This window comes from Mus caroli, chromosome 3 (assembly GCF_900094665.2).
Source record: "Mus caroli chromosome 3, CAROLI_EIJ_v1.1, whole genome shotgun sequence".
Taxonomy (NCBI): Eukaryota; Metazoa; Chordata; class Mammalia; order Rodentia; family Muridae; genus Mus; species Mus caroli.
This window is the reverse complement of record NC_034572.1, coordinates 147637752-147659365: the sequence shown is the minus strand read 5'-3', so window position 1 is coordinate 147659365 and position 21614 is coordinate 147637752. Positions and strand designations below refer to the sequence as shown.

At 44.3% G+C, this 21614-nt stretch overlaps 1 protein-coding gene across 1 annotated transcript in view; it reads right to left on the bottom strand.

The window, feature by feature from the left end:
- Window positions 1-18040, bottom strand: part of Erich3 (glutamate rich 3) — a 102283-nt gene extending 84243 nt beyond the window's left edge. The window contains 1 exon segment of the mRNA XM_029475551.1: window positions 17551-18040. Within this exon segment, the coding sequence (XP_029331411.1) occupies window positions 17551-17573 (23 nt within the window). The 5' untranslated portion in view covers window positions 17574-18040.
- Window positions 18041-21614: the final 3574 nt, after the last annotated feature.

The window sequence follows — 21614 nt, the reverse complement described above, 5'->3', positions numbered from 1 at the left end:
AAAGAACCAAAACAAGTGTGCTTCCTTGGAGAGTCAGAGCATCAAATGGGTGGCTGTGGATGCAGAAGCCAGAAGAACCCAGACTCTCTACAGAAGATGACTACTCAGTGGCAGTTAGAAGAGCTCCGTGTGCACATACACCCTCACTCTACTGATAAGCTATCCGGGGACAACTAACCTCCATGTACCTAAGGACATTCTGACAAAGTAATTCCTCCTGAGGATTCCACTCCCAATTCCCACATACAACTTTCCATGTTAGCAGGAGAATCTTCCTTGGAAGAGCTACGCCTAAACCTTGTTTCTTCCTATTTCTCCTTCAAAGAGCTGATAGGTTGGTCATCATGCTGTTAGCAAAAGGCACACCTGAGGTGACATGACGTGCAGTCCCCTTGCTCTTAGGAGCCAGGTACCCTGTCATGTTTTTTGTAGAACTCACTGAGAGCTCTGACTTGGTCTTCTTCATTGCCCAGTGTTCCAGGGGCAGAAGAAAACACCCAACTCTTTGTAAATGTGAAGCTAGACTGCTCTCTTTGTATAACCTCATATTATTTCTAGTTGTCAACATCTTTCTGAGAGAACAGGGTGGAAGACTGCTACCTTGCAAAAAGATTCTGAAAAGCCTCTATATGATCCTGCTCACGTATTCTGATGTCCAGTCCGGGGTTAGGCAAAGCTTGTTTTGCATGTACTCAACTGTCCTCTCTCTTTTTTTATTGGATATTTTACATATTTACATTTCAAATGTTATCCCCTTTCCTGGTTTTTCCTCTGAAATCCTCCTTTCCCATTCCCCCTCCCCCTGCTTCTATGAGCAAGCTCCCCAACCCACCTACCCAAACATTCCTACCTCACTGCCCTGGTACTCCTCTACACTAGGGAATGGAGCCTTCACAGGACCAAGGGCCTCTCCTCCCATTTATGCCATACAATGCCATCCTCTGCTACATATGCAGCTGGCTGCCCCACCTGGGGATCCACCCCATATACAGAACGAAACCCAGACACTATTGAGGATGCCAAGAAGTGCTTGATGACAGGAGCCTGGTATAGTTGTCTCCTGAGAGCCTCTGCCAGAGCCTGACTAATACACAGGCAGATGCTCACAGCCAACCATTGGACTGAGCACGGGGACCTCAATGGAGGAGTTAGAGACAGGACTGAAGGATCTGAAAGAGTTTGCAATCCCATAGGAAGAGCAACAGTATCAACCAACCAGACCCCCTAGAGCTCCCAGGGACTAAACCACCAACCAAAGAGTACACACAGAGGGACACAACTGCCCTTTCTTGTGTCCTTTTTCTGTCTGAAATGCCAATCCTCATGACCGTTTAGCATGTCAGGTTCTTCTTTCTCCTTCTTCTTTTTCTTCTTTCTCCTTCTCCTCCTCCTCCTCCTCCTCCTTCTTTTCTTCAATACTGCCTACTACTTTGCTTCTATTTTTACTTATTCTCAAGAAAGATATTCTCAGAGTCGTGCAGCATTCATATTGAAATGCATCTTGGGGAACAAGATGCTTCCTAGGTATCAGCACTGTAAAAGCAAAAGGGTAGAAGCAGAATGAACAGAGAGGTCACGTTGCGCACAGAACGAGCTGGCCAAATCCACACAAGTGTTGTTCCTCAGAGCTGCCCATCCTCTGGATGGAATGACCAGGCTCTGCTTACATCCACACTCAGCTCCAGTGAGCATTCATTGCTCAGGAGGAACGCAACCTCAGACTGTGTGTTATGCTTCAGTCTAGGTAGACCCTGCAGATACTGACAGCAGGAGGAGACACAAATGGTCAGTGAGTGTTTCCTTAAAGGAGGCTCGGTGACGTCTGTGTCAGGGATGGCCATATGTTCCTGCTGGCAGGGAGGGAATCTTTACACTTAAATACAGTCAAGGTCTGCAGTCTGGAGGGTATCCTCCAATAATGAAATACTAGTAATCAGGACACCAAGACAGAAAGGATTCTTTCTGAAATCCAATATGGAATTGGCAACATCTCACAAAGATTCCAATTACTTCCATAGAATCTGATCATTCTAAGCTAAGGTGACAGGCATTACCAAGTAGCTCAACGTAGAGGCCCTCGGATATTACAGCTGCTTACAATACTCTTTCCTTTTCCTTCCTTTCTTTTTTTAATACAACTTTAATTTTCCTTTGGTAACTCTCAGTTTACTTCTAAACAAAATATGGATTCAGTAAGATAATTTTGAACTTTGATTTTTTTTTTATATGCTTCTGCAGAGCTCTAATTCTTCAAGTCAGTTCCCAGTCAACATTGAGCCCTTCCTCTGACCTCAGCAAACATAAGCACAGTACACAGCTCTCAGCCTCCTGACCTGTCAGGAGCAACTACTAAACATGGAGCAGGTGATCCTACCAGCAGCTGAGCATTCAGCAAAAGCCATGCTATGTTGGTTGTGTTTCAAAACATAATATGAAGCATATTATAAGAGAAAAATGAAAATTGTCCTAAAATTGTCTAACACCTGTAATTTTTTTGAGACAAAGTTTACATTACTTTCCCACGATCTTGTTCCTTTCTTTCTGATTCCTGTCTGTCTGTCTGTCTGTCTGTCTGTCTGTCTGTCTGTCTGAAGCAGCAGCCCTTTCCATAGTCCTAGGGGTCCTAGAACTATGTAGAGCATGCTGTCCTAGAACCCTGAGAACTGCCTGCTGCCACCTAGTGCTGAGATTGAAGAAGTATACCATCATCGCTCTCTTAAGATATAGTTCTTTTAAAGTCTTGTTTTTCTAACCTTTTTTGGAGACAAAGTTATACATGTATTATTCAGATTTCCTGCCCCTGGGGAACAAGAGGTTCTAGTTCAAATCTTCTATTTCCATCTCTACTCTCTGGCTTTCAACAAGTTGTTTTATTGCTATTAATCTCAGTTTCATCATCGGAGGGGAGAATAACCCTGTCTTGTGGGCCTGGAGCTTCTAGTGAGAATTAAGTATGACCTTAGAAGCAAGTGGTCAGTTTTGCCAGAGGCGTGGATGTTGTGGTAGTCACATTAGGTACATCATGATCTTATGAGCCAGCTAATGTCTGCCTGTGCTCTGGGAGGAGTGTGTATAGCACAGTTAGAATCATCCAGAAGATAGGACATCAAGAAGGAGGGCATTGGAAGGAGGGCATGGCTTAAAGCCAGGAATTAAACAAGACTTGAGCTTGGAGAAGGAAGCTCAGCAAGTGCCAGGTCATGTGAAGGGCGAAGGGACAAGGTAGGCTTGTCTTGAGGAAGATAGTGGACATCTAAATGCTAGGGATGGGAGAACACCACAGGGTACCCCCTGCGCTACCGTCTAGCCAGAACCTCTTCTGACAGTCCCTCTGTCTCCTGACTTGCCTGCTCTATACCTCTGCACCATTCCAGAACCCGCAGTGGAATCACTGAGGACACCACTATGTCACCATAGTGTCTCAAGGACCAGTGGGTGGCCAGTCAGCCAGCCTGCCATGGAGAAGTCTGACACAATAAACCCAGCCTGCCCCGGAGTGCCTGTCTGCCTGTGCTCTCCTGGAGTCATAAATCTGTGTAAGCACAGCACTGGCTGTGAACAGAACCCACCCAAGAAAATGGTGCTGGCTGTTGAGGGTTGGTCTAGTGCTGCTATGTATTTAAAGGATAAATGCTGGCCCTCAGGATCTGGCTGCAGTCCAGACAAGCACATTCTCACATACACCAAATGATGTGTCAGCTTTGCTTTCCTATTTTCTCTGATTGGATAAATAAAAGTGGATGACAGCCAATTATTGGTGAGAATAGAGGTAGGCAGGTCTCCAGTTCATGTGCTGTGGATCACAGAGAGACAGTGTGGGGAGGGAATTGGAGAACCAGGAAATGGTCTGGTAGAATGAATCCAGTACAGACGGGACAACCACTGGCAAGTAACTCGAGGAGCACAGCTAGCTAGTCTAGAGTAGAAAAGTAGTTTAGGGGCAATCAGTCAGTAATTGTGCAAAAACCTATTAAGTAAATTTGTAGGACTCTGTCTCAATTACCGGGGAGCTGGCTGGGTCATAATAAGAACTAATAGAGTTATTAAATATTCAATAACATATCTGGTATGATCAGATAAACTATACTCAAAGCAGCTGGGACTTATTGTGTCTGTGTCTTGTGGAATCTTCAAAACACCCTGTGTTTGGTTGGTGTCTCAGAGTCTCCAGGAAGTAGAATCTGAATAGGATCCTATGTGACAGGCCAAGGTTGAGGGAATAAGCAGGATATGGCTAACCAGTGATAGGGACAGAGGGACACACACACACACACACACACATACACACTTGTAGGAGCATAATACTCCGGGAACCAGAGACATAGATCTTGAGTTTCCAGCAGCACACAGTGTAATAAAAGGAGGCAGACTCTAAAGTACTAGTGTATATCAATAAAGTCAGTTAAAATGTTAGGTCAAATATTCTTTCCTGTGCTTTTGGCTTGGAAATCTGAACATTCTATGTTTGTAAATGACATTAGAAAAGAGCTTATTTTGGAAATACATGGCCTGCTTGAACTTTTTTTATTGTCAAGAAGCCTAAATGTAGGCCTAGAGAGAGGGCTCAGTAGGTAAGAGCATTGGCTGCTCTACCAGTGGACCCAAGATCGACTCCCAGCACCCACATGGCAGCTCACAATCATCTGTAACTCTAGTCCTAGCCAATCCAACATCTTTGGTGTCTGTGGGTTGCACACACATGGTGCACAGGCATATATGCAGGCAAAGCACACATATTCATAAAATAAATACATTTTTTTTAAAAATCAGCCTAGATGCTTGAGTTTATATGTGCACACACATACTCTATAAACATGCACAAACACACCGTACAACCCTCCCGCACACACATACCCTATGCACTTACACAAAACATATGAGCACACATATCACACACGCGCACATACACACACACACACACCACAAAGAAAGAAAAATAGTCCAATTGATTGAAGAGGGTAATGCATGAACTGTGAACTCCTTCCTCACCCTCTTTCCCTATCACCTTGGATACACCTCCTCTTGTTTTGAACAATATACTTAGTTTATTTTTGGTTGACATACTTTAAGAATTAAAGTCTAAAAGCTGAGGTAATATATAGTTTCCACAAAGACCAAAAGGAATACACTGTAGCTGCCATTCATCAAATCTCTATTATGTGCCAATATGTCTTCAGGAGAGGTATTTATCAGCCTCGTGGCTGGAAACAATAAATGTGGCACAGAAAAAAAAAATGAGCTTTCCCAAGTTCACAAAAGGTATAACAGGAAAATAACTCCAATTCTACAAAGCCTCTCTCTCTCTCTCTCTCTCTCTCTCTCTCTCTCTCTCTCTCTCTCTCTCTNCTCTCTCTCTCTCTCTCTCTCTCTCTCTCTCTCTCTCTCTCTCTCTCTCTCTCTCTCGTGTGTTTGTGTGTGTGTGTGTGTGTGTGTGCTCGCAGGTATATAATGGTTGTTCATTTTTAGTGTCAGCTTGACTGAATTGTAAAACATCCATGAGACTACTAAATTCTACTTCTGGGTGCATATGTAATGACATTTCCAGGAACAACTAGATCTCAAGAGCTCTGAGCAAGTAGATGCATCAGTCCCTTGATGGATTCACGCTGCGATGGCTTTGTAGGGGAAGGGAGAGGTTAGGAGGTGGGCCTATTTGGATGCAGTGGGCAGTGAAGGGGATGTGTCCTTGGGAGCTGTATCTTGTCCTAGCTTTCTTCTATATACCCACTTTCAGTGTTTTTATTGAAAGCTTTCCTTCCCCAAGTTTTTATTCCAAGTATTTTGCTTATAGTGACACAAAACACACACATACACACACACACAGAGAGAGAGAGAGAGAGAGAGAGAGAGAGAGAGAGAGAGAGAGAGAGAGAGAAAATGGAACACAAATGAAAACAACAAGTTTCAGAAGGTTGGAAGCCTTATCTCGCCTCCTGGAAAGGGTTTGTCCTTTCCAAGCTTCCCATACATTCCCGAGTCTCTTGGAGGTTCCCTCTCTACAGCCTGCCTGAGCCTTCCATCATGGGATTCTGGGATTGGGCTGTTGCTTCATGCATCAGTCTCAACTAACCCAGACCCCAGGGAGTTCCCAGAGGCTGAGTCACCAACCAGGTGACATTCACTGGTCTCAGGCCCTCGGTAAGGTAAATATGGAACAGGGGACTGCCTGGTCTGGCCTCAGTGGGAGGAGATACACCTAAACCTCATGCATGAGTCTTGAGGTCCCAAAAACCTCATGAGTCTTGAGGTCCCGGGGAAGGGGGAGGCTGGGTGGCAGGGGAGCACCCTCTTGGAAACAAGGGGGAGGAGGAATGAGATGAGGAGTTGTGGGAGGGGGAACCAGGAAGGGAGAGCAATGTCTGGAATGTAAATAAATAAAATAATTAAAATAAATAAATAAAATCTAATAAAAATTTTTTAAAAATCCAAAAAACAAAAAGCAAAGAAACATCTCAGAATTTTGGTGAAGTGGGCATTTTCTGCCGTTAACAGAAATTCCAAACTATTGATTTCAAGGGACTGAAATGACCAACTTTTACACTTACAACCTCATCAGGAATAATAATTTAATTTCTGACTTAAGCTTTTTAAACAAATATCAGTTAAGAAAGAGAAGCCCTAGTGTACACGTTTTTACTTAAGGTGTCAGATATGAACAAGAGACAGCGGGCACGTGTTTAAACGGCATGAAGGCAGAAGCTCTAACTTAGGACAGGTCATTCCTGTGTGATGTGGGCGTACAGCATGCTTGTTCCTGAGAACACGACACCTTAGTAACGTCGCTGTTCTACTTCCCTGCCTCCCACTATGCTGATAGGTACGATTTAAAGAGACAGCCTCCTCAGACTTCTTACTTATGTCTCAGCCACACGTAAATCTCTTCTCCAAGATGAGTTCTTTAATCATCTTAATGTTATTTCCAGCTCAGGAAATAAATCTAGACATTTTATAGAAACCCGGGTCTGCTCGTGCACTATGGTCACATGAAGAACCAAGCACCAAGTATTAGCATTTCATATGAGCCAGGCTCTGTGCTAAAGGTACTATCACTCCAATTGGTCACAACCACATCTTGTAAGAAACATACACCTCCCACAGACAGGACTCAGAGCAATCACAGATCTGCCTGGAGTCACATGACTCCTATGTGGCAAGGTTGACATTCCAGAACTCAGACCATCTAAGCCCAATCTCAGCCAGCCAATAACAATAGCTCTGTGGTAGACATTGAGCTGTCTAGGAAAGGCCATTTCCAGTCCTCCCTCCTGGGTCTACCTGCCCCCGTAGAGTCAGAACACCACACACACACACATTTTTCCTTGTAATATGAGTATATCCACAGATGCAGTTATGGTTAATGAAACACACCACAAAAAAAAAATGCTGAAAATATCCTGTGAATGTGTTCCTGGCCCATCACTTCCCTTCATACTTGTGCTGGTTTTATAAAATAAAATACAATGCCTGAATTTAATTTTTATATCTTGCTATCATAGAAAAATATTAAGAAATTTGCAGAGATCAAGACTTACGAAACAAATCCAAGTCTTGATAGTAATAAAAACCTTAATCACCTGTATGTACGCTGCAGATAAAACAAATCATAGCTTTTGTCATGGCCTGAGTCTCCACTTGATTTCCTTTCTCCTGTTTGCAGCCAAAGCGATTCCTGACACAGGATCTCTGGCTGCCCAAGGGCAATAAGGTTCAGCAAGGACTACTGGCTTTAAATCATGCCCCAAACTTGTTATCCAGGCCTTTTATGACCTCAGATGGGTTCCAGAAAACAGAGTCTGTAGGCCATAGCAATTCCTGAATGTGGCATGACCACACAGGGAGACTCATTTGAGTCTCAGGGGACTGCATTTGAGTGAATGCCTGACTATACTCTTGGAACATAATAAATGCCTGTTTGTGTGATGGTTGATCTTAGAGTCGCCAAGGAAACAAAGCTCTGGGCAGGCCTGTGAAGGGTTGGGAATTCAGTTAATTAAGAATGAGAAGACCTAGCTGGGCGTGGTGGCGCACGCCTTTAATCCCAGCACTCGGGAGGCAGAGGCAGGCGGATTTCTGAGTTCGAGACCAGCCTGGTCTACAAAGTGAGTTCCAGGACAGCCAGGGCTATACAGAGAAACCCTGTCTCGAAAAACCAAAAAAAAAAAAAAAAAGAATGAGAAGACCTGCCTTAAATATAGGCAGCACCGTGAGCTGGGGAGCTGAACTGCATAGAAAGGGGAAAGTGGGCGGAGCCGAGCGCCAACGTTCACAGCTCTTTGCTTCCTGGCCACAGATGCTGTGTGACCAGCTGCCTCTTCATCCAGCATCCATGATCATCCAGCATCCATGATTCTTTCTCATGATGGCCTACAGCATTAAACTGTGAGCCAAAATAAATCACACACACACATACACACGCACACGCACACGCACACGCACACACTCTGTTACCTTCTAGTCCCAGAAGTTCAGGAAGGCTTCCAGCAACCACTGAGCTAATTTTAAAGCACAGTGGCAGCGATACGGTGAATCCCAGAGACAGAGAGAGATGTGGCCTCTTACCACAAGGGCTCGCAGTTTACATGGAAGATGGAAAGACTACTCAGATGCTATGTTGGTGTAATTTTAAATCAGTTGAGAAACAGATTTTCAAATAGTGTAGTTTTGTCAAAACAGAGGTAAATGGTAGGGACAGGGAGTGGAAATAATATAACAAAATGCTCGCTGTAATCACTGACGGGAGGGTTTCAAAGACACGTTGATTTTCTCCCTTGTTCTTGTCATCTCAAAGTGTACAAAATTTCAAAATACAGATGAGTGGAGGAAGGAAAATTAAAAACCACTTGTGTCCCTCGTACCCAGCGATTTGAAGTTCCTTCTAAGTCTGTTCTTCTAATTTACCACAGATTATTTTTATTGGATCCTAAACAATAGAGATGATATTACTGTAAATATCTCGAAGCAAACCATGTAGAGAAGGAACTGCACGATACAAAAGGCGCATAATCGCCACAGATAAGGAGTATCATAGCCCATCGCACAGAGAGAACGACAAATTAATGGCAACTATAAAAAAGCAATGTGATCCTATCCCATTGGAAACCCACAGTTTGCAGGGCTGTTCCATGCGTGCTTTGTGCAATTTATGTTGCCGCTTTGGCTCCCTGCTGTTCCTTCTTTTCCTTCAGCATTTTGACCCCTCCCCCAGTATTTTTGTTAATTTATAAATGTTTATAACTGTTTCAGAAAAATAATAGCAGTCACAGAAAAATGGATCACCAGTTTCAAATGATCGATTTTATATCCCAGTCGGTACCAGGTACTGAGGGGTGGGAGGTGTTGAAGTTAGATCCTGGTTCATCATCCCAGTCCCATGCTCCCAGAAATAAGACTCAGACTTAAAATATATTTACAAATACCTTGGCCATATATATAGCTAGGCTCTACTCTGACTAGATCATAACTAAAATAACCCAATTATTTTAACCTACATTTTGCCACATGGCTGGTTACCTGTGCTCGGGTACCATCATCTGTCTCCTCCCATCTTCCCAGGTGGCTCTCCAGCCTCTGCTCTATCCCAGAATTCTTTCTCCTCCCAGATGTCCCATCTCTACTTCCTGCCTAAGCCATAGGCCATAGGTCATAGGCTTTTTAATTGACAGGTGATATATCCATACAATATACAAGTTATCCTAAAGGGAGGAACTTGACTGTTGAGCAGACTTAACATGCCCTAGCAGAGCTCTCTGGTCTCTTATCCCCATTAGCTCCTCTCAATGGGGTTTTCCTCAAATTTGCGCTGGGTTTGGATCTTATCTCCCTTTTGAGCCTTTGGCTTCAAATATCAGTGTGTTAAGTAATGGACTTCGGGCTTAACATGCACACTCAGATGTATGAATTGAAATCCTAACCTCCAATGTGACACTATTAGGAAATGGGGAACTTTGGGAAGAGTTTAGAAAAGAGTTAGGCCCTCTCACAAATGAGATTAGAACCATGGAAAAAAAGAGAAAAAAAAGGAAAAGAAATCACCTTAAGAGTCCTGATATGCAGGCAGTGTGGGGACAGAGACAGGAGGCAGCCACCTGCGAGTGAAGAAGCCAACCCTCTGCAGATGTCACCTACCTCCCTGAACTGCCTACACTCCAGAACTGTGTGAAATAAATTTGGACTGTTTTTAAGCCACTGGTCTATAGGATGTAGATACATTAAGACACCCATTACTGCCACTCTGCCAATAGTCAATCAATCATTTGTTGTCTGTGACTCTGCAGTTCTTATAAAGACTGTGGGACCGTGAAAGGCAGCCTGGTTTTTTGTTTTTTTTTTGTTTTGTTTTGTTTTGTTTTGTTTTGTTTTGTTTTGTTTTGTTTTGGTTAAGCAAGACTTACTCCGAAGACCCAGTAGAAACTCTACAAGGGACGGAACAGTGAGCCATGCTCCCAGATAGACATAGGTGCCTGACACCATGGAACCCCCAACTCCATAATCCTGTGACTATCAGTCAAGCAAAGTCCCAAGCTCCTAGCATTCTGGCTAGACTCCACCCTCACAGTTACCTGATAATAGCCAGGCATGCTCCTCCTCACAGCTATAAAAGGGGTTGCTTGGCCCCTCCTAGATCTCTTAAGCTCTCACCTCTCTTATTCTCATCTCTATCTCTCCTTCTCTCCCTCCCTTCCCCACTCTCTCCACATGGCCAACCCAAGCCACCCTTGCCCTCCGAGCAAGCAGCCTGAGCTAACCAGACTCTCTCATCCCAGCAGTAAACTGCCAGGGTTCTCCCCCTACCCTCCCTTTAGCCCCTGGGCCAGAGTCTGTCCTAGGGCCCGTTCTCAGATCGTCCGAGACATAGAGCAATGTCTGGGATGTCCAAGACTGAGAACCTGTCATCTCTGGCGTCCACGAAGCCCAGAGACCCCGGATTGCTCCTTCTCTACCTCCACAGACTGTAATTCCATGGCTTCCCACAGCCAGATGCCCACCTGGGCAGCGAAGAGAGCGTGCAGCAGTCCCGCCCGCCCAGAGCACCAGACATGGGCTCTCTCCTACCCCCTTTATTTCCCTGCACCCACTGCCCTACAAAGACTTACTTCAGCTTTTCAGGACCAGGTAATAAAAGCTTTCAGCTATTATAAATAAGTTGGTGAGCTCATTAAGACTGTCATAAAATCATATCACAGAACAGGCAGGTGACCTACACAGCATGCATTTATCTTCTTGGGCTTCCCGAAGCTAAAAACACTGACTTTGGGCCAGTGTCTACAGAGTTCATTGCTCCTGAGGGCTATTTAGGAAAGATTATCGCCAGCTTCTCTCATTGGCTCATGGATGACCACCACATTTGTAATGTTCCCAGCCTCTTTCTGTGTGTGATCATCTGTGTCTTAATGACTATTTATTGTACGGACACAAGTCACCCTGGATTGGGGATCTTACACTTATTACTTATTTAAAGATCTATCTCCAATACAGTCACCATCTGAGATGTGCAGTACTGAGCCTACAACAACAGAATAGCCAGAACAGTGACCAGTTTCTGTAGGCAGCATCCACACAAGACATAGAAGTTAAGAATGTCTTTCTTGAGCACCTCGAAAGCTTGGTTCTGGATTTTCTATGCTTGCAAACAGAATGCAACCATTGATGACCAATCAGAAATGGCACAGGAACCCTGTACTGGCTGGTTTTGTGTGCCAACTTGACACAAGCTGGAGTTGTCACAGAGAAAGGAACCTCCCCTGAGGAAACGCCTCCATGAGATCCAGCTGTAAGGCATTTTCTCAATTAGTGATCAATGGGAAAGGGACTAGCCCATTGTGAGTGGTGCCATTCCTAGGCTGGTAGTCTTAGGTTCTATAAGAAAGCAAGCTGAGCAAACCATGGGATGCAAGTGACATCCCTCCATGGCCTCTGCATCAGCACCTGCTCGAGTTCCAGTCCTGACTTCTTTGGTGATGAACAGCAGTATGGAAGTGTAAGCTGAATAAACCCTTTCCTCCCCAACTTGCTTCTTGGTCATGATGTTTGTGCAGGAATAGAAACCCTGACTAAGACAAACCCTCTGGGTCCTACCACATTTGTCCTGACAGTTGTACGAGAGGGGAAGACCATAAGGAAGCCATGCATCTTTAAGTAGATGAAGCTCCACATCACAATAGCCTCCCTCAGATCAAGAATCGGCCACAGGAAGGAGATAGGGAGAAGGGATCAAGGATCAGAGAGGACTCGCAAGAGAATGAGAAATTATTAACGAATCCAGACCACTATCTCTCCACGTTCCAGGGTTGTTCACTGTTTATGTTTATTTCTTGAGGCTCACTGTACAAGCAATGGTTTGTCAACAATTTTCTAGAAGCCTAAAATCCTAACACCAACAGAATCACAGTAAAGCATGACTACTCAAAGTGCTGTGTTCAGCTTGTCACATCCGCTCCTCTCTCTGCAGAAGACACATTACTCCAATGAGCCAAGCTCCCAGATGAGTTACTTTGGGCCAAGTAGCAACAATGTTGCCAGTGGAGGATGTGTCTCCTTTCTGGACTTGAGGGAGACAAGAGTGAAAAAAAGATCAGTTTTCCAAAGCTGGAGTATTCTGCTTGACTGTTTTAGGTGAAGTTACAAGTTCTTGAAAATTGTTTAACCTATAAAACCAACATGGGGTTCTACACATAATTCACTACTCAACTGCTTTACATGTGCCTCACGCGGATAATAAAGACGAATAAGCCAAGGGAAGGAAGAAAACAACCAAGGAGAGTGTGTTGACACACCCAAGTCTGGGGACACTGCATAACCTCATTATCAAACACAGTTTGGACAGCTAGTCACTTATGCAAAACATAAGTCATAACTCATAACTATTCAAATATACTTACCTTAAATGCTGCACTTGAATACACAGTACAAATATATGTCTGATCGCTTTATGTCTTTGCTAGTTGAGAGTTTTCCTTGAACTAGCCAACTGTTCTGCTATTTGTAGTAAAGTATGCACACAGTCATACCATTTGGGGATTTACAATCTGAAGAAAAAAATGACAAAGACGCTCACAGAACACAGTGTAAAGGCTGCGGTGTGTGCTCTGCTTCTTTGTGCTGATTTTAGTGCCACTTAAATGTGAGAGTTTCCCTTTACACTTGGTATTTATGAAATCATCACATACCATGTAGTATTCTGCAATCTGTGTAGGGGAGGAAAGATGCTCAGGGAGGAAGGAGCCACGATTCTCACTCCATATGTCTTGGTCTGGATCGAAATGAGTCACAGAAGACTCAAAACTAACTACAGAATTTGAGGTTTTCATTAGAAGTGACTTTCCAGAATCCTAAAATCCTAACACCAGCAGAATTATCCACAATTATTCAAACCACGATGTTCAGCTAAAAATTTGAAGGTTCAGAAATACATGTTCCCTCAGGCTTAGATTATCCTGGTGCTATGTTAGGAGTTAAGAATCCAGTCAGAAAAGCTGTACTTTCCCCTTTTGCTCTGAGTCCAAATAACCTGAAGAATACTCAGTCTCTCCTTCCTGTGTTCCTAAGCAGAGGCTCAGAGAACAGATGAGAGCAGGGAACCCTACAAGACCTTATGATGATGATGGTCTCTAAACCAGTTTGTAAACGTGGATTTGCACAGTCACAGGATACCGTAAAAGACACTTGAGCAAGGCTAGCTTCGGTAGACGTCTACTCTACCCTCCGCTTCCTCCTGTGCTTTCTTAAAATGGAAAATGTTTTCTTCACTGATTCCCACATCCTCATACTTGCCCCACTACAAATTATAAACCTCTTCTGCTCCCATGAAAGTGAGGTAGCCCACACCCTCTGTTATCCCACTGGGGAGCATGGAGCTTAGGAAAGGAGAGGTGTGAAGGGACAATCTTACGTATAGTCTAGGTGTTGCTACAACAAACACCTTCCACACTGGGCAACTAGTCTGAATAAAAATCCAAAAGCTTCCAACCCATTGCATCAGAAGCAGTTGAAAGCTCTGGGGAGCCATTAGACGGAACATTTATGGGGCCCAGGTGACTGAGGTTTTGATACTCAGCTCTGAAGGACTTCAAAGCATTATTATTACCAGGACAAATTCCCCTCCACTCGCATCTCTTTCTATGAATGGGTTTGTTCAGAATAAGGAAGACTCATGGTATCCATACTAAAAAGAAAATTTAGGATTGTGGCATAAGATCAGAGGAGAAGCCAGGACTGGTGAACCTGTTAAATCCAACCATTAACTGGAACCAACTTGTTTCCTAAAATTAGCACGTTGGCCTTCAGATGAACTACCAAACAAATTCAGATAGTTAAAAAATAGCGACTCTGAAATTCTGTATTAAAGAGATGATTTGGGGGATAGACATGAGCAGTGAACTAGAATCTTCTGCTGAGGGCCGGGTGGTTAAGGATGGAGGGAAAGACCCTGAAGACTGCTCAAGTGTGTAATGGACACATCTATTGTGCACAACTGAGTGGATTACAGTGTCACCAGGGAATCTACATACTCTCTAAAGATGCACAACTGATAGTATTTGGCTCTCTAGAGTTGTCAGAAAATACAACCGTTTAAAGCTATATTTTCTGCATTTTTCCTTGTTATGGAGTATAACTTTTCTCTCCTCGTTACTCAAAGATGTATATTTGATGGTTCTTCTCAGTCGATTGGCTCTCTCGGACAGAGACCCAAATCCCCGTAGATTCAGAGCTGAGCATGAAGAAAGGGCTCTATGTTTTGTTCTCCTCTGAGCTGGAGGATGTAAGAGTCCCCATTCCACCCTGAGTCAGAGTGCCTCAAACTCATATAGAACCAGCAACGTGGGTGGGACCTAGTAAACTGGAGGGTCCATGAATCAAACCTGTTCACGCTAAAACTCCTTTCATTTCAGACAGTAGAACTGGCGATGATGTTTCATAGTTGGTATCCACCAAACGGAGAGGCAGCTGAACCGTAACGTCTATGTTATTTTTGCAAGACTTTTTAGGATCATTTTTATTTACTCCCAAACTCCATCTGAACAGAGCCCGCATGGGGCCCTGTGTGCCTTTTATATCCAGTGTTTGATGATGTAATTAAGTAGGTGAGCAACTCCGAGGGGAGAAGAGCCAGGGGAAAGCATCAGCCGCTATTACCCGACAGGAAGAAGTTCAGATGCACAATATCTGCTTTATGGTAATACTGCACTTTATTGCCATCTTATCTTTAAAATGTAATAATTATGAATGATGAAGAAGGCATCTCAGCTTTGATGAGACCCTTTATTTGCTACTCAAACTTTTACTATTTCCAAATGGTAACATAAACAAGAGAAATAATTACCCCTTTTATTTGAGCAGGAGACTTGCGTCAATTTGAGTGCTTTTGTTCTTGGGTGAAATTTAAGGCATGTAGACTAAATACATTTCTGCTTATTGTTTCCATTTGTTTGTTTTTTTTCCCCTTATTTTGAAATAGAGTCTCCTCGTGTAGCCCTGGCTAGCCTGGAGCTTCCTAGGCGCAGGAGATTGGTCTTGAAATCATAGAGACCTGTTTAGTTTTGCTTTTCAAGTGATGAGATTTAACATTGTAAGCCCTGTAGCTCGCATCTATTTACTTTTACAAAGCAATCACAACGTACTTACACAGGCACTATTAAAAAATTATTGCCATCCTCTATAGTAATATTTGGTCGCTGTGTCTGCAATTTATCAGATGTTGATCTGATCTGAATGAAATTTCTACACATTAATGCTCATGTATATTAGATTATTGCATGGGATGATGAAGGGCACAAGCTGACCAGAGACGCTGGCTTTATGTTTCGGCCCTGGCCCTTCCAAGCTGAAGCATCTTAGAAACCTCTCGGTCCTGATCTTCATTGTCTGTGGAAACCTCAGTCATTACTCTCTCTTTTTGTGTAGTCAATGAAATATCTCATGTTTACACCAGAGCCGAACCTGGCTCGCATAAGTATTGAATGTCTGTTCTAACAGGCTTTTCTTGGGTGGCCGCATGTCCTATCAGCCAGTACCACTCATTCAACCAGTGACTCTTAAGCTTCCCCTTACCCTGAACAGTCCTAGATACAGAGAAGCGAAGCATATAAGGCATGGAGCTAATACTTCAAGAAGCTTTGCATCTTAGTGCAGGATGTGTGTGCCAACCCCACATCATCCTTGAACAGTACCGCACAGTGCGCATGTTTATTCGGCCCCCTTTCCCCATGTGCTCGTAACTAGTGGGGCTTCGGAAAATTTTGACTTCTGTTTCTGAAATCTTAATCTTGGCACAGTGTAATAAGCAAATGCAGGTTTGCCTGTATTTTCACATAAATGATTAAATGGAATAATCAGATTCCAACTTAGTCAAAAACTTGACAAACATAGGAAGAGACCGTGACTGGCACATTCATTTTCCTGGATTCAGACAAAGTGCCAACAGCATCTGCAGAAAACATATTATTCCCATCCCATGGGACCCATGGCCAACGTCAGTTGCTCAGAAACACAGCAGCAAAACATCAAAGCACCAAAATTCGATTTAGCACGGTGCCCTTACTTTCCAAAATGTTCTGAAACCACCTTCCGCAGGACAGCTTAGAGGGCTCTGGACTGTTCAAACATTACTGTTTCCTGTCCTTTCCCTGGGAAAAAGATCGTCAAGTGTGACTGTAAATCATGAGAGCAATAATGAATATGGTGTCTCAGACACTACCAATCCACTGCTCCTTAACATGTGTAGTAAATGGAATTGAAAATCATTTTCAAATTACTTGCAAAACCGAAGAGGGGAGGGGAGTGCTCTGTGCACTAGATACATTTGGTAATAAATGCTGATCTAATATGTGTTGCACACTTAATTCAAAAGGCAAGAGGATACTCTCCCTTTCACAGAGAATGAAGACCTCACTGTCTATTATGCATTGAATGTTGCTAATATGCCTTCTGAAGAGTAGTCGCCCACAGGAGACTGTCTGGATGCATGAGCACCTCATTCGTTGAACTCTTCCTCTTGCCAGCCATACCACTTTCCTGGGCCCAGGTGGTTCTAAAGAAGGCTTTATGGTGCTTCGGCAACTAGGAATATACATCCTGACATAAGGGGCCTCCCTCCTACAAGGAGACCTTCCTAGACATAGAAACAACCTTTCCTTTGTATGCAAGCCACAGAGAGAATTTATTTCTGTCTCGAATCTCCCAACAAATGCGTATTCAGTAACTTCTACTTTAGCATTTAAACACTTGCGTTCCACACTGAGGGACATTCATCCCAGCTGACATCCGTCCCTGCTTATTGTACGCGGTTTTCACATCCATTTTTCCTGTCTTTCCAGGCTGAGAATTTCAAGAGTGGCGAATGTTATGAAGAAGCGAAGATGGGTAGGGAGGAGATAGGACGCCTGGGATTTCTGCCATCCTCCTGCAACCTAGAATCTGTGTATGTTTTCCCCTCCCCCAGCTCTCCCTCCCTCTCCCTGTCGCCCCAGAGCTTCGCAGCAGGAGGGAGGAGGAGGAGAGCCGCTGGCTGAAGCCGCCACCTGCCACAGCTAGGCAAAGCCAGTTGTCACTTACCCAGCGGGGTGAGAATGGCTCATTTTTGCAGAATCCTTTTCGGACCCCGCTGCAGGTGCAGATGCGGCTAACGGTGGCTTGCTGCAGTGGCGGGGACTGGGGCACCTGGACTGGGCTCCGCCCTTCCTCACCCGGGCTCCCCGCAGCCTCCCGGTTGCTACTCGGTGGCGTCCACAGACTCCCAGTTGCTAAGGGAGGAGGAAAGGCACGCACCTAGGGCTGGGAGAAGCAGCGGTGCTGCTGGAACCAAGCCTAGGCAAGCTGGAAAAGAACACTGCTCCCACCCTACTCGCTGGGCCGTGATATGGGAGGATATGGGAGGAGGTCCAGCAGGCCGCTGCGCGGTTCCTCTAGGGTTACCGTTCACTAGGCACCTGAACCCTGAAGAAAACACACACACACACACCCCTTTCTGGCTCAACTTCTTCTTGCTAGGCCCCTGACTGGATGATGTCTGCTGGCAGGAGAGCCAGGAAAAGCCACAGTCAGGTGCCTTGGTTTCGTTCCTCCTAAAAACAGACCTAGAACACTCGTGCATGAATGATCCGGTTTCCCTCTGTATGGGTGGCAGCTTTTGTTTCTATAGCTGCAAAGAATTGCCATCAGCTTTCTTCCTCCCTGGAAGTCCCCATCTTTGTGTCCCAGGTCCCCATGCCAGCAAGCCGTTCCCCCGATCCCCGTGTTGAGAGGGTGGAAGGGAGTTTTGTAATGACAAGGGTAGCTGTGGATTGAAACCCTGCAGGAAACTAGTTTAAGAGGAAAGGCTTTGGTGGGAAGCCTGCTCGGTCCTGTGCAGAGATGACCAATTGTTGGTCTTGCTTTGTCAGATAGCTGCGGAGTCAAGGGCTGGTTGGGTGGCTTTTGTGGTGGCCGGATACCACGAGGGTGGTTGAGCGATCACTGGGTCTCTATTTCATCTGTCTTCTAGTTCTCCCACACTCAGAGGTGGGAAAGCCATTGCCTTCTCCGTCTGTCTACACTCTGCTTTTTCTCGTATTTCAAAAGTCTGCTGAGCATAAAAGGCCAGACAGCTTCTATGGCATCTTCCCCAGCACCATTCCTCAGAGTCACTGTGACACCTCCTCCATCTCCCCCACCTTAAATTCTAGCGGAAGCAGAACCTTTCCCCATTCCTTTCATGAGACTATAACCCTACTCTTGACTACCTGGGCAGAGAGCTGCTATCTGCCCTTTGGTACTCAGTTTGAACATTGCTTTCTTTAACATCCTCAACTTTGCTGGTGAGCTCTGTATTGATGACAAAATCTCTGTCAAAATGTGCAACGGAACCATCTGAAGGAGAATGGAGTTAACTTTTTACAAAAGGTCTCAGAGGGGTCAGTCTGCCATTGTAAGCAGGTGACCATGATGTTAGGAGTTTCACTTGCAGGCAAACCAGGAAGTGGAGAACAGGGCTTCAGCACAGCCAATCAAAGATAGACGAAGGCTGTGACCCATTCTCTGCCCACCAAGCCTCACCTCCTAGAGGTGCCACAGTCTCCAGAAACAGCACCCCCCCTGTCCCTCTCCCTCTCCCTCCTCCTCCTTTCATACCCCTTTCCCCATTCCTCACATGCACTGGCATTGCTGAACATGTCTGTATACCTTCTCCATCTTTCCTAGCTGAGAGAAAGATCTTCCATTTTGCACATTTATTTTTATTGTGTTTTCAGAAGCAAAGTAGCAAGTCAACAAATGTTCAGAGAAAAAAAAAAAAGCATGCTCTTCTAAAGTACATGGTTTTTACTGAGTGCTCTGTAGATGCTTTGTCAGAGAAACAAGGAAGCAATCATTTTCCCCACGTCCACACTGGTCTCTAAACAGAGAAACCAAAACTCAAACTGAGATCTAGCTGATTCAAAAGAACTATAATTTTAATCATTATAATGAGATTTCTTTCCTCCTGTAGCTCCTGTAAACTGCTGCAGAATTCAAATTATGCTTAATCTCAGAGTTATCAGACCACAAATACCAGATATCCCAAGGGTAAGATTAAGTCAACAGATAGATAGATAGATAGATAGATAGATAGATAGATAGATAGATAATAGATAGACTGATGATAGATAGAGAGAGAAGCTAGATAGACAGATGATCTATAGATAATAGATAAGTGGTAAAAAAGATTGATGATTGATAGATTATAGACAGATAGCGTCTTAGTTAGGATTTTATTGCTCTGAAGATGAACCATGGTCAAGGCAACTTCTATAAACATTGAATTGGGAATAGCATACAGTTCCAGAGATTTAGTCCATTTTCACCATGGTAGAAAGAATGGCAGTGTCCAGGCGGCTGTGGTGCTAGAGAAGAAGCTGAGAGCTCTACATCTTGATGCACAGGCAGCAGAAACAGACTGTGTATCACATTGGACATAGCTTGAGCATAGGAGACCTCAAAGTCCCCCTCCCACAGACACGCACACAGATAGTAACACACTTCTGCCAATAAGACCACACCCACTCCTACAAGGCAACACCTTCTAATAGTGCTGATCCCTATGACACAAGCATTCAAACACTTGAGTCTATGGGGCCATACCTATTCAAGCCACAACAGTTGGTAGATGCATACATGTACTGGCTAGCTTTATGTCAACTTGATACAAGCTAGAGTCATGAGAGAGGAAGGTGCCTCAATTGAGAGAATGCCTCCATAAGATCCAGTCCACTGTGGTTGGAGCCATTCCTGGGCTGGTGGCCCTGGGTTCTTTAAGAGAACAGGCTGAATAAGCCAGGAGAGGCCAGCCACTAAGCAGCACTTCTCTATGGCCTCTGTGCCTTCTTGTGTCTCCAGGTGAGTTCCTGCCTTCATTGGTTTTCATGATGAACTGCTATATGGAACTGTGACCAAAATAAACCATTTCCTCCCTAAGTTGTTTTTTGGTCATTGTGTTTTCCTAATTAAGACAACAAATAATAAAATGGCACATAGAGAGAAATAGAGGATAGACAGACAGATAATTGATGAACAGAGAGATAAGGCAGATAGCAAAGGCAAACAGACTTATCTAGATCAACAGCTTATACTAATTAATTAATCAGTCAGATGAATCAGACTGAAGAGTTCAAGGTTGCCTTGGGAACCAGATCTAGAGATGGGTAGAAGTCTGCTCCTTTCCCAGAAGTCTTTTCCTGCCGCACTGGACGTCCGAGTCTTTACGAGGATGCAATACTGTTCCTTATCATTAGATTCAGCTAGATAAAAATGGAGGCTGGAGATGAAGAGGTGGAGGGAGTAGAGGTAGATCCTACAATGCACCCGAGGTTCCAGCATTCCTAGGGACAGCACAGACAGTGCAGCCCTCCATGGACGCCAATTAATTTCTTCAAATACCAAATGACACTGTCTCAGTGATGGAATGAAAAGGGAAAATAAAACGCATGGATGGTATGCTGGAGTTTGTAGAAAAGGGTCCTCTGGCAGGCTACAGACAGGCCCCCTTACCAGCATGTATTAATTCATAAATGGGTTTGAGTTCTCCACCCCCGTGAGCTACACCATTTCACATCCCTGATGAAAACTGCGAGGAAGCCCCTAATTTTCACTTCAGAAAATGCTCACTGTGAAAATGCATTGGGAATTTAGCCAGAAGGAATTTTTATGTTAATTTCTGTTATGGAGAAAGGGTAAGGGAATGAAGGGAAAAAAAACTAAATTAAACGATTTCAAGACCAAATAGTCACTAGAGTCATCTCATTTTCTTTTGAGAAAACAAGCCCCCAGATGTGCCCAGTAACATCAGAGAACATACGGATATTTCTGCTTTGTAGAAAGATCTGTGGTCTGGGAGCGAGGGTCAAACGCTGAGGGAGCTGTCATGAGGCAGGAGCACAGGACAGTGCTGCGTGGTCTCTACAATCAGTGATGGGCTCACCCATCCAAACTCTTACAGGCCATCCTAGGAGACTGGCCATCTGGGGTTTGCTAGCTGAGTTCCACCCAGTGTCCAGTTGTTTTTGTTCAGCCATCAAACAAGAATTTATTAATGGTTTATTAATGGTTGGGGGCAGGGAGTCTTAAAAGTTATAGAAGAGACTTGGAAATCCTATGAAATTTACAGA